Here is a 14,079-nt window from a genome sequence, read left to right on the forward strand (position 1 = left end):
CTGTTTTATAAACTTAAAACATTCATCTTATAACATGTATAACCTGCAAAAAAAATGAAAATGTTTATTTATTGATGTTCTGCATGTTGACAGGAGTTAAATGTCTTTAATGGTAAATGGAAAAAGAACCAACTTTTTTCATTAAGCTCAAGACAGCCCATAGTCACTTAGGAAATAAAACGCTCAATACTATCATACTTCCAGTTAATTTGTAAATTTTTCATTGTCCAAATATCAAGTGTGACTTTACTTTGTATGTATTTGTAGGTGAGAGCGCTTTACATTTTGCTATTGTAAATGAAGATCCTGCAATGGTTAAATTTTTGTTGGATCATGGGGCTGATTATCATCAGAGAGCTACAGGAAATTTCTTCACCCCAGACGATCAGAAGGAATCAAGAACAGATTCGCTAGAACATGAGTGGGTGGACTTGTGTGAGAAAACTGATTATGTAGGGTAAGATTAGTGTGTCTATAGGTAGTATCTCAAATTTTGTCAAAAGCCCTGTTATTAGAAGAATATTAACAATGAATGACAGCAAAAAACATGTACTCTCGCTATCAAGAATTGTTCTTAGTCTTTTATGCAATGCCTCAATCACTTAATCTATCTTTTCAAACTTTTTTTTGTTTACATAAATGTAAAAATTATGGTGAAAGGAGGATGTAACTTAATGATTTTTCTATATTATAACCTCCTGCTAACATCTTGGGTTTTTAAAATAATGTTAATGCAGAAAAAAATATTGAATCAGCCTTTATTTTATATACTAGTATAAGATATAGATAGAATAACTATTATATAGTCTTTATCAACCTCTGTTTTAAAGAATGTAGGTAAAATCTCAGACACTTTATATAGATAGATCAGTTAACTTGCATGGTCATAAGTACAAGTAAAGGACCAGCAGCTCACAATACTTCTTGTTTTGAACTTTACTTTCATTCAACTTATAAAAATACACTGGGGTAAAGCTGATGACCGTAACTGCATTCACGGTCATCCCAAGATGTCGGATGAAAAATTAGGTCAGTTTCTGTATTGTCTGTTAAAGTGTTTCTATATCATTTTCTTTACAAATCATACATTGAAACGATGTAAATTTAAAAAAGAATCACTCAAAAATCACTAATTACTTCCGAGAAATGTGCATGAAACGGGAAATTCGATTTGAAAAAATCGTTAAGATGACCGTAAATCATAATCAAAATATTTTCAAGATGACCATAACATAAAACAAGGATGACCGTGATTGGTAAAAAGATGACCGTAACTTGTAAAGGATGACCGTAATTTGTAATGACTGACTGTAATTTATATAGGACGACCGTAACTTTTATAGGATGACCATCAATTCTAAGAAATATCCGTATTGTATTCAAAGCTTTTTTGTTGAGTTTGCCGATCTCAATAGGGGCTCGGTTAGCGGATATAAATATGTTTCATAAATTTCTTTTTTTAAACTATAATATAATTGGCCATATTTAGGATTTATAACAATGACAGTAAATTGCATATTTCTCGTAAACAATGAAATATTTATTGATATCGACGTTAAAAATTTTAACACAAATTTACAGCGATACGACGAAAATTTGAAGAAACATGAATGTGTCCCTAGTACACGGATGCCTCATCTACACTATCATTTTCTATGTTTAGTGGACTATGAAAATGGGATAAAACTGTAATTTGGCATTAGAATTAAAAAGATCATTCCATAGAGAAAATGTGTACTAAGTTTCAATTTTATTTAACTTGAAGCTGGACAAACGGACAAACAAACAGACGAACGGACGAACGTACGCACAGACCAGAAAAACATAATGCCAATAAATGGAGCATTAAAAACATTAATAATACATACGAATATTTGGTAATCGAGCCCATGTGTATGGGTCCAGAGGAAGCAGATTAAAATCTTAATTTGTCTTGATATATGCAGGCGGAAACACTTTTGAAATAGAACAAAAGAATCGAAGCTCTGTGTTTATCGAGAAAGCGATAGAAGTTAACTGTAATGTTTGATATATTAACAAAATTTTAAAAAGTTAATAGAAACAAATAAAACGACAATTTTCTTATTTTAAAAACACCATTTGCATTAGTTTTCAATGTATCTATTACATAGTAATGCAAAACAATAAGATATCAAGTCGACGACATGGTTTTTATCGGGGCCTTTTATAGCTGACTATGCGGTATGGGCTTTGCTCATTGTTGAAGGCCTTACGGTTACCTATAGTTGTTAATGTTTGTGTCATTTTGGTCTTTTCTGGATAGCTGTCTCATTGGCAATAATACCACATCTTTTTTTATATATATAGTATCTATAAGTTGGATGTAGAAAATGCATTACCTCCGATTTTTTTTTTATCACGGACGGAGAACATATCAATCTTTTAGTTCAGAAATTTTCGTGTCTGCCCTTCCATTATGTGAATCAAGAAAAAATTCCCCAAAACAGGTAACGATTGTATCGAAAAGAGAAAAATCGAGTGCACCTTTATATGTTAGGGCATGTTTGGGGTGTATATTTTGTCTTTAAAACGTACAACGCAAGAGTATTTTATATAGCATCTCGCTTCAGATTCTATTATTATTATATATCAAAGCTACAGGTTGACTTTATAACGTAAAAAAATGACAGTACAAAAAGATGAAATATATGGGTCAATTGAGATACCTATCTAATGATTCACAAAAAACAGAGTAGGTGTGTTCGAATAGCTATTTTTTCTAAAAGTACTTGACGACAGTCTTTTAATTTGGATGATGAAAATGTGTGTGTGATAACTAGGGTTTATAATCTTCAACCACTGAAAATGTTTAGTCTGCCCTTCCACGAAATATTTAATTAGAATTTTTTTAAATGCTTAAGAATTTTCAAAAATTCCATCTGACATCCAAACAGACAATATTTTTAAGTTGAATCAATGCAGACAAGATCATTAACTAATGCTCATTAGCTAGTAGATACATTTGTATTTTAAAATATAACTGACATATAACGATCGATCGTAATGGTGCTATGTGGATAAATTTATCAGTTTTCAAGAGCAAAATTGGCAGAGCGTCATCCCTACAATGGCTTCCATTTCTACGACTGTGAGCATGAACTGGCGTAATGGGGAGATAATTTTGAAGAAGTAGAATCCTGACTGTATGAATAACATTTCTGTATATATACAAATTGACAACGTTCCGCCTTGTGATACGCTTTTCGTACAATACTATTTTAAGGATCTACTTTGCTGGAGCTCACCTTCACTAGTTTATTCGAATGATATTTTCAAAATATTTCTGTTATTTTATTTGCACGACAAAATGAAAGACGATATAATATCAATGGGTGTACATGCAATTTTTTGGCATTTTTAAAAATGTGTATTTATTATATGTCATTAAAAGGAATCCCAGAAACCAAAAAAAAATCTTTTGCCGAGCAATTGAAGGCTGTGCACCGCATGTCTTTTGGCAAATTCATTTTAAAAATTGAACCCTCTACTGTAAAAAAGATACATATGGTAATCTTTGCATTTGAAGCACGTCTTATTTTCTTCTACCTATAGGATAAAACTTTCATATTAATATGTAAAATTGAGAATGGAAATGGGGAATGTGTCAAAGAGACAACAACCCGACCAAATAAAAAACAACAGCAGAGGGTCACCAACAGGTCCTCAATGTAGCGAGAAATTCCCGCACCCGGAGGCGTCCTTCAGCTGGCCCCTAAACAAATATATACTAGTCCAGTGATAATGAACGCCATACTAATTTCCAAATTGTACACAAGAAACTAAAATTAAAATAATACAAGACTAACAAAGGCCAGAGGCTCCTGACTTGGGACAGGCGCAAAAATGCGGCGGGGTTAAACATGTTTGTGAGATCTCAACCCTCCCCCTATACCTCTAACCAATGTAGTAAAGTAAACGCATAACAATACGCACATTAAAATTCAGTTCAAGAGAAATCCGAGTCTGATGTCAGAAGATGTAACCAAAGAAAATAAACAAAATGACAATAATACATAAATAACAACAGACTACTAGCAGTTAACTGACATGCCAGCTCCAGACTTCAATTAAACTGACTGAAAGATTATGATTTCATCATATGAACATCAGGCACAATCCTTCCCGTTAGGGGTTTAGTATCATACCATCATAACATATATGAGAAGAACATAACCCGTGTCATGCCAACAACTGTTTTTAAAAAAATAATGTGTTTAGTTCCGATGCAAAGACCTTATCAGTGACTCAATATTAACGCCAAAATATGCAATCTTTAATGACTTGACAACAGTATCGTAATTATATCCCTTCTTTATAAGTCTATTCAAAGGTTTTGTAAGTTTCTGAGGTGTATACCAACACGATTAATCATTTGATACAAAAAGATAGTTATATAAATACGGATATTTCTTCAAATTGAGGGTCATCCTTCAAAAGTTACGATCATCATTTACAAATTACGGTCATCTTAAAAGCAGTTACGGTCAGCCTTGTTATGAATCGCTGATTCTGTTACGGTCATCTCGATTGTGATTTACGGTCATCTTGGCGATTTTTTCAAATCGAATTTCCCGTTTCATGCACATTTCTCAGAAGTAATTAGTGATTTCCGAGTGATTCTTTTATAAATTTACATCGTTTCAATGTATGATATGTAAAGAAAATGATATAGAAACACTTTAACAGACAATACAGAAACTGACCTAATTTTTCATCCGACATCTTGGGATGACCGTGAATGCAGTTACGGTCATCAGCTTTACCCCAGTGAAAATAGATGATTTTTATTTCCAATTAGCCATGTATATTATGGAGAATATCCTTTGAGTTTTGCTGCCTCCCTTGGACAGGAAGAATGCGTTCGTCTGCTTTTAGCAAAGGGAGCTAACCCTAATCTCCAGGATACCAATGGCAACACAGTTATGCACATGTTGGTTATTCATGATAAAAAGGTTGGTATATACACATTCTTGACTTGAAGAAAAAAAGTATTGTTATCGGAAAAATCAACATAAATAATGTTGAGGATTTATGATTTTATATTTTGTATCATACCTGCAATTCTAAAAATACATTAGGGAAACACGACCTACTATGATACCTTGTCAATCATGTCTATCTGCCTTTCTGTCTTATACACAAGATTGTCATTTTAAAGAATCTTACAATTAACATAGGAATGAAACTGTTTTTGTCAGAATTATTCACACATTGTGTATTAGTTCCCTCAATATTTATTAGCTATTTCTTAAAAACTTATTTTTAGAATGACTGAATGCAAACCATGGACTTTACCTCAGTTACAATTAGGGAAGTTTGCAATAACTTCAGCAACAATTCAGTTAACATAGGAATGGCTAAGACTTGACAATAAATCTTTCAGATATATATTTAAATTTGGAGGGATTCCATTTTGCTGCTTTTTTTCTACATTATCCTTGTTAACTTAGGAAAGGAACAAAAATATGAAACTATAAGTTCATACCATTTATGATTGTTCACTATACATATTATTTCTTTGTTTGGATTCAAAAGTGAGGGAAACCTGGCTTTTGTCAACTAGATAATTGGAGAAGGTGTCAAAATTTTTGAGGGATATGCATTAAATTGATTGAAATTTAAAACCATTGATTTGCTTCATCACAAATTTTAAGATAGTTAAGTGTCATTTGTATCTAAGGAAATAAGAGAGTGCATAAATTCATTTGATTTTAACTAACTTAATTATTCAACCCCAAATTTTTTTTGTGTACATGAACTTGAATTTTGGTGAATATATATTTCAAACAGAATTATTTTTCATGCAATATAAGAGACATGTTGGGCTTATGATGTGTTGTTCATGTATGTTGATTATCTGTCTGTGAAGAAAAGAAATGAAGCTTGCTGTCTTATTTTGTTGTCATAAGGTGTTTTATGTTGGTATTTTTATGGTATTCAGGCTATTGAAATTTTGTCTCATGTTGAATGGGTTTCAAAGCTTAGATAACTAGAAAGCATGTATGTTAGATAAAAAAAAAGAAACACTGAATAGCTATTCATAAAATTTTCAAAATAAATACTTAAGTATGAGGACATGTATTTGATAATTGAAAAGTATTTAAATTATTTGTATTGAAAAATCTTACTTATTGTCATCGATATTTAATACAAAATAATTGATTTACCAATAATAGAATTCACAGTTGAACGGACAAGAGGTTTGATCCTTTAGCACTTAATTAAAAAGTCAGATTTTGATGTTGTTGTTTGAATTCTGATTAATTTTTTCAACAGCTTTATAACTTATTGTGTCAATGTAAACACTGATTAAAAAATCATTTGGAGCAAAATATTTTTTATCACAAATATTATATACGCACATTTAAATAGATATGAAAAATTCACATGAATGCACAGAATATTTTTTACTTGTTCATGTATAGGTTGCACATAGCAAAAATTTGACAGGACATTTCATGTTCCTTTTGGTATTCTTTTGCGTCATCGATGTATAGTATAGCTAACGTCTCCTTTTCTTGTTTAGTTTGGAAACTATGCCTCTGTCTAATAAACATGCACTGTAAATAATTATTGTGTATCAAAAAAACATTGAATAATAATTTCTCTCCATAAAATTAAAAAAATTTCAACATGTTCAAATTAAAAATTCTCCTGATTTTTTAAAATGTACTGTTGCAACAGTTGCACTAGCCTGCGAACACTAGTACTGAAATTGTTTGTTTTCATCCTGCATGTGGTAGGTTTGCTTTACTCTAAATTGACTTAGGGGTAGTCAGGTATCCTGCAGAAGGTAACTGGTTAGTGGTTCTCTCCAGACACTCCAGCCCTTCCACCATTAAAATCTGACCACCATGAAATAGCCATTGATGGTGCTGAAAGTGGAATTAAACACCAAGCTATCATATTTAGAATATATTATTTTATTTCCTATGTTATGTAACTTTGCAAAAAAAACATCATAAGATAAACTTACATACAACTTAAATGGTCATCATCATCATATAAGGCTTAATATAAGAAAATATGGTGATGTTTTGAGGTTGCAAATAAGACAACTATAAAAAATGTGCCTGATTGATTATTTAGCAATTGAAATACAAGTCCAATACATTTACTTTTTTAACTTACTATCATTTGTTGATCAGCATAACATGCTCTCTAATATTTGACTTGTTACTATGGTTTGAGTCTGAATAACGGGCCCAGGTTCTGGTAGGCTAACATGTCTACCTTTGGACTTTTACCATTTGAACAAGAACATTGATATTCCTTCTCAGCGTTTCAGTCTAGCATAAAACAGGGTTCATATTCAAATCACATTCATATAGTCTTGTCCCGATATGCCTTAAATAATTGCCACTGGAAGACAGCCTGAACCAATCAATTTCTTATTCCTGGCATTTGTTTTCTCCTCTTACAAAGGTTATCAATTTAATTTACCACCTTTTTATTTTATTTTGAAAATAGGGTATTTCTTTTATACTTTTTAGCAATTACAGACTGAATCACGAAACAATGGCTTAATTTCAAGCAAGGTAGCAATCTTTTGTGTGGGTCTGTTGAAATATGTGTTCCACAATTTCCTGATATTTTTCCTGTTTCCATATACATGTATTAAATTTTCACTTACTTCTTTTTAAGAAGGCTAACCTTATATTAATTAAATCAGACAAATTAATCCAAACTTGTTCAGTGTTACTGCTGTAGTAATTTGTCTTGTAAATTTTAAGGATTTTATAAATTCACTGTACCATATTTTATACACCACAATAATAATGATTTGTCTTTATAATAATTTTATGCACTGTCAGTAAATACTTGTTATACCATTTATATTTTGAAAGAGCCATTTTTTTCTTCGAGTACTTGTATGTATTGAGCAAGCTCTTAAAATTATATATATTTTTCATGTATACTTATGTTTAAAATGGAATTCTATATTCAGTCTAGTGGTGCACCTTTAACGGTAGGTTTTTCCTGTGATTACAAGATTATGTTCTCAGGTGTATATATATATATATATCTTTGCAAAAGTATTATAAACAGATATTTTTTCATGGTGACATTGAAATTGAAATAATCCAACCATCTACTAGCCTCTTTGACTGTAACTTTAAAATTACTGTGAGATTGAGGAGGCGATTTGAAAAGGAAAAAAAAAATAAATGACTATGAAATTATTTAAAAATTGAAAGTTGTTTCAATAAAAATCACTGGTAAAAAATAATGAAAGTTTATAATTTTAACATGTGTTTTTTGGCAAGTTTAATTTCATTATTCAATATTTACATTTTACACATACTCCTTCTTGAAATAATTTCAATAGATTTGTTGCAAAAGGGTTGTAAAATGTTGGAGCATTTCAAGTCTTGTATATATTTTTCATTTTAAATATCCACAACAAAAAATTACTAGTTTGTTAAATGGGGTTATTTGACAGATGATCAGTTTGGAAAGACTGTCATGAGCAAAGAAACAAACAAATGTTTGATAAACAGATCCTCTGTCTCTGAATGTATTTGGGACTCTGGTTTTTACTTCTTCTTAAGAATAGTTTTCAACAATACCTCTATATGCAAAACTGTTATAAATTATAATCTGTCAGATTTTCTTTTATGTGAAAAATAAAAGTATGAAAATTATATGATCATGATGTTGATACTAGTAATTTTGCTGTTGTTATCATTGTTTACTTCTAATAATGACATTCATCTTAAAATTGCAACTTGCTTGGATTACAGCACGCACAGAAGAAGGTTAGCAGACTATATTTATATGTCACTAATGCACTTATCAAAATTTGTGAAGCATGGAAAAAAAATTACTTTATACAATAATTGAAAAACTCTGTCATTCAAGAGTGACATAGTTAAAAATTACAACAGAAAAATTAGTAGACTTATGAAAGGCTAATCAAATGTATAATGAATACTTATAAGCACTAAGTTTTCATTTGTCTGTAGGTCTAAGACTAAAAGTTGAACAAGCATGTTTTTGAGTACACTTACTTTTTTTACCATGTGATTGATAAGTGCATAGTATATGTGGGTAAATATACGACATGTGTGTGTCATACCTACAGTAGCTATTGTACAAGGTGATGGTTATCACTAATGTGGCCACGAGTCAGATCACTGTTATGTATTGTTGCTTTGCTTGGTTAACAGAAATATGTGTACTATCTTGCTAGAATATTATTTCATATTTATGTTTTGGGTTCTTCCAAAAAATATCAAGCTACAATTTTTTTTGTGTATAGCATGTTTTTATGTTTTACATCTGTTGTTGGCTATTTTGGAAATGTAGGGATGTTACTGATATTTACATAATTGAGGGATATATGCACTCAGCAATTCTCTATAAAAATGTGAACTTTATCATGATTGATAAATTGATTGCTTTTGGTTGCTCAAATGAGTGGTGAAAGATACCAAAGGTGACAAACTCATAAGTCGAAAACATTAACTGACAATGCCATGAAAAAAATAGAAAAGACTTAAAGACAACACCATAAACTTAGGTAATCTCAGATGGTCCAAAAGGGTAGTCAGATCCTGTTCCACAAGTGGCATCTGTTCTGTTGCTCATTGGGTGAGTCTTGGCCACCAATATATATCACAATTCAGTAGAGATTTTAATAAAAGTTGTATAAAAATGCTTTAAACTGCTTTAACTAATGGCTTGATGGGGCCAAATTTTTAACCCACTTTATGGTTACATTGCAAATACAAAATGTAATTTAGAACATTCAAGGTTGGTGTAATTTCATAGCTTCATTGGTATTTTTTATATAAGATTTAGCATTCCAAGTCCGCTTCACTTTTGTCCTTTTTTTGTTTATCTTAAAGTACTTTATTTGTATGCATTTTAATTTAATTAAGTGGCACATGAAATTTGTATATTCAAATGTTTCTTTTTAAGATATATATATTTGCTAACATGTGAAAATCTAAATGCATGTGCTATCAATGTTAATGTAACTTTTTGATTCTCATGAAAAATGCATTTTTACTATAATAGATATATCTATATAGAAATTACAAATTATATAATAATTATGCAAAATGAATAAAATGTATTTTGTGCTAATAGATAATTAGATGTTAAGTTAGAAATACTCACAAAACAAATTTTATAAATATAAAATGTAAAAGATTCATAGTTTAAGCTTATTTCTGAATTTTATTTTTTTCCAGGAAATGTTTGACTTGTTACTGAATATGGGTGGAAAGCTTGATATAAAGAATAGACAAGGTTTAACTCCCCTTACTTTGTCTGCAAAATTACCAAGAAAAGAAGTAAGTGTTTAAATATAGACAAATGTTTAACTCTATGGACACATTTACCACAACAGTTTTTGGTTCAGAGTGAAACTGATATTGGTACAGATTTTTCTTGATTTTTGACCTCAACTGGACCTGCAGTCGGAAGAAGTTGTTTTCTATGCCTATTTCAATTATAAACAAGATCAGTAGTTATATGTCCACTGGTTTACACTATTTGTGGAAGTTTTAGGCCTCTAAAATGTGTGTGTCAGACATTGAAAGGGAAGCCAACCATCTTCCCAGTTTAATCTGATTTCAATTTTTGAAGTCTGTATTTGAGCTTAAAATTAACATTCCAACAGAGAAACATGACTATAAATGGTGTAAGATTGAGATAACATGCATACACTATGAAATAAATGTCATAAAGTTGACTTCCAAAAGTATGGAGCGCCATTGGAGCCAAATAACAGTATTCTGGGTACAGCCGTAATTTACAGCCCCCGCATGATAAGGGTTAAGCAAGAAAGCTTTAAGCATTTAGCTTGAATTTTGTTTTGTTTTGTAGATGTATGAGCATATCTTAGAGAAAGTTAGAGCAGTGATGTGGATTTATGGCAATGTAACTTGTGCTGGCTATCCACTCAAATACATTGACACCATCTCAGAAACAGGGGAAATCAATAAAGATTCTGTTTTAAGTTTAGTGGTTTATGGGGTAAGTGTCCACTCAATAAGATAGACACCATCAGGAGAAATCAATAGAGATTATATTCTAAAGTTGAGTTATATGAGGTATGTGTCCACTAAAATAAGTTTTAAAAAAAGAGGGACGAAAGATACCAAAGGGACAGTCAAACTCATAAATCTAAAACAAACTGACAACGCCATGGCTAAAAATGAAAAAGACAAACAGAAAAACAATAGTACACACGACACAACATAGAAAACTAAAGAATAAACAACACGAACCCCACCAAAAACTAGGGGTGATCTCAGGTGCTCCAGAAGGGTAAGCAGACCCTGCTCCACATGTGGCACCCGTCGTGTTGCTTATGTGATTACAAATCCGGTAAATAGTCTAATTTGGTAGGTCATATTCATGAAAGGGTAGGGGATTGTAGTTACGACTTAAGGAACATATCCGATATCATTTGTGAAACGGTTATTCCATAACGGTCAACCAACTCGTGATGATGTCCGTAAAATTTACGAAGGGATGATTTCAACTTCACCATTTGAACCTCTTGGTTTAATAGCTTCCTTGTGAGCAGCAAACCTCTATCAAGAAAATCATGATAGGAAATGCAAGCACGGGAATATCGTATTCATATGTAAAGGTAATCTCAGAAACTTTGGATTTCAGTCTATTGCACAGTTAAGTACAGATAATCATGTCTACTAAGGGTAGTTTTTTTTTATTGTTGACTATTTCCCTATGATATTTATTTAGTTGTTGAATATTTCCAACTAGTTGATATGAAGCTCTTCAGCAGATCTATATCATGTAAAACTTGAAAGTTTTGCCACAATTTTCAAAGAAACAATATATGAATGATGTTGTCAATTTAACTTTTGCAGGAGCAAGAAAACCACCTGAGTATGATGGATGGTCTGGTTGTTAACTTACTGAAGGAAAAATGGGTTACGTTTGCAAGGTTCAGGTATGTGATGGTTCAAGGGTCAGAATCCATTCACAAATCCATTTTGCTCAAGTCTGCCAAAAATGGGATTCACATATCAGTCTCATTCAGCATATTTCAAGAATTTTATTTAAAAATAAATGCTTCTATTGTTCTTATTCATCCATCCAGGCTTGCCTTTGCTAAACAAATGAAGGTTGGTTTTTGTCGAGCCTGCAACATTTGTTGCAGAAAGCTCGACATAGGGATAGTGATCCGGCAGCGGCGGCGCGTTGGCTAACTTCTTAAAAGCATTATATTTTAGAAGGTGGAAGACCTGGATGCTTCATACTTTGTATATAGATGCCTCATGTTACAAACTCTGTGTCAGTCAATGTCCAATGTCCTTGACCTCATTTTCATGGTTCAGTGACTACTTGAAAAAAAGTTCATATTTTATGTAATGTTAAATTCTCTCTTTTTATAAGAAATAAGATAACTATATTTTGTATGTGTGTACCTTGCAAGGTCCTCATGCCCGTCAGACAGTTTTCACTTGACCCCGACCTCATTTTATGGATCAGTGAACAAGGTTAAGTTTTGGTGGTCAAGTCCATATCTCAGATACTATAAGCAATAGGTCTATTATATTCGGTGTATGGAAGGACTGTAAGGTGTACATGTCCAACTAGCAGATGTCATCTGACCTTGACCTCATTTTCATGGTTTAGTGGTTATAGTTAAGTTTTTGTGAATTGGTCTGTTTTTCTTATACTATATGCAAAAGGTCTACTATATTTGGTGTATGGAATGATTGTAAGGTGTACATGTCCAACTGGAAGGTGTCATCTGACCTTGACCTCATTTTTGTGGTTCAGTAGTTATAGTTAAGTTTTTGTGTTTTGGTTTCTTTTTCTTATACTATATGCAATAGGTCTACTATATTTGGTGTGTAAAATGATTGTAAGGTGTACATGTCTAGCTGACAGGTGTCATCTGACCTTGACATCATTTTCACTGTTCAGTGGTCAAAGTTAAGTTTTTGAGTTTTGATCTTTTTTTTTAATACTATATGCAAATAGGACAACTATATTTGGTGTATGAAAACATTTTATAATCTATGTCAGTCGCACAGGTTTTATTTGAATTTACTTCATTTTCACGGTTCATTGCTAAATGTTAAGTATTTCTGTTTTGGTCTGTTTTTCTTAATTTATAAGCAATAAGTCAACTATATTTGTTGTATGGAAGAATTGTTAGCTCTACATGTCTGCCTGGCATGGTCCATCTGACCTTGACCTCATTTTCATGGTTCATTGATCAATGTTTAGTTTTCTTGGTTGATGTTGAGTTTATGTGACAGTTGTAATAAAGCTTTATATTTAGGACTATCAACATAAATTAATGATTAGTAAGGAAGGCGAGACATTTCAGTGTGTGCACTCTTGTGCCTTTTGTTCAAGTCATCTTAAGCTCAACAAAAGATTTTCATTATTCAACCCCTCTTTTGTCATTCAGCAACATTTGAGTATGTAAAAATCGTTTTAGATAATTTGTGACTTTTAATGTTTGAGCACATTTGATTTAATCATTTTCTGTTACAGATTTTATCGGAGATTTCTGGCTTTCATCACTTACTTTATCATCTTTCTTGTGGCTTTTGCTTTGAGACCCGGAGAAGATAAATGTCCTGGTACTGTACAAACATTTAACCAGACAGGAAATGGTATGACTAATACAACCAGTGCTCCGGCAGATCCATGCTTCCTCCTTAAAGCTTGTGATACTAATGACAAGGTAGGCCATATAATTATCACATAAATTGTTTTTACTGGTATTTTATCTAAACAAAATTTAGAGGGTATTGTTTTATTAACCAAATTATTTTTCAATGAATATAACCACAAAATAGGAAGTACATTTCTCTTAAAGTAAAACATATTAACTGTTTTGTACGTGGTAAAGAAATTAAGTAGAATATGCATCTTTCTATTCAGTGAAATGCAAAAAATCTTATTCATTGATTATGTCAGCTTGAGTTTTCAAGGTTGCTGGTCAACATTAGATTTTCATAGTTTGTTTTTTAGATACTATGAGCTAAAAAATCAACTATATTTGGTGTGTGTGGATATATTGTAAAGTTTACATGTACGTCTGGCACGGTTTAT

General features: G+C 31.7%; 1 protein-coding gene across 14 annotated transcripts in view; it reads left to right on the forward strand.

The window, feature by feature from the left end:
* Positions 1 to 14,079, forward strand: part of LOC139511462 (transient receptor potential cation channel subfamily V member 5-like) — a 38,146-nt gene that overhangs the window by 6,009 nt on the left and 18,058 nt on the right. For 8 of the 14 annotated variants that reach the window (XR_011662029.1, XR_011662030.1, XM_071298223.1 and 5 more), the window contains 8 exons: positions 268 to 457; positions 4,820 to 4,973; positions 6,198 to 6,221; positions 8,766 to 8,780; positions 10,221 to 10,322; positions 10,858 to 11,007; positions 11,871 to 11,953; positions 13,516 to 13,708. Coding sequence is in view for 12 of the 14 variants with exons in the window: in XM_071298223.1 (XP_071154324.1) it covers positions 268 to 457; positions 4,820 to 4,973; positions 6,198 to 6,221; positions 8,766 to 8,780; positions 10,221 to 10,322; positions 10,858 to 11,007; positions 11,871 to 11,953; positions 13,516 to 13,708 (911 nt within the window). In the remaining 2 variants the exon portion in view is untranslated. Of the gene's footprint in view, positions 1 to 267; positions 458 to 4,819; positions 4,974 to 6,197; positions 6,222 to 7,969; positions 7,991 to 8,765; positions 8,781 to 10,220; positions 10,323 to 10,857; positions 11,008 to 11,870; positions 11,954 to 13,515; positions 13,709 to 14,079 lie in introns of all 14 variants that reach the window. The other 6 variants (XM_071298230.1, XM_071298232.1, XM_071298231.1 and 3 more) reach the window with 3 other exon arrangements.

Source organism: Mytilus edulis, chromosome 2 (assembly GCF_963676685.1).
Source record: "Mytilus edulis chromosome 2, xbMytEdul2.2, whole genome shotgun sequence".
NCBI classification, from domain to species: Eukaryota; Metazoa; Mollusca; class Bivalvia; order Mytilida; family Mytilidae; genus Mytilus; species Mytilus edulis.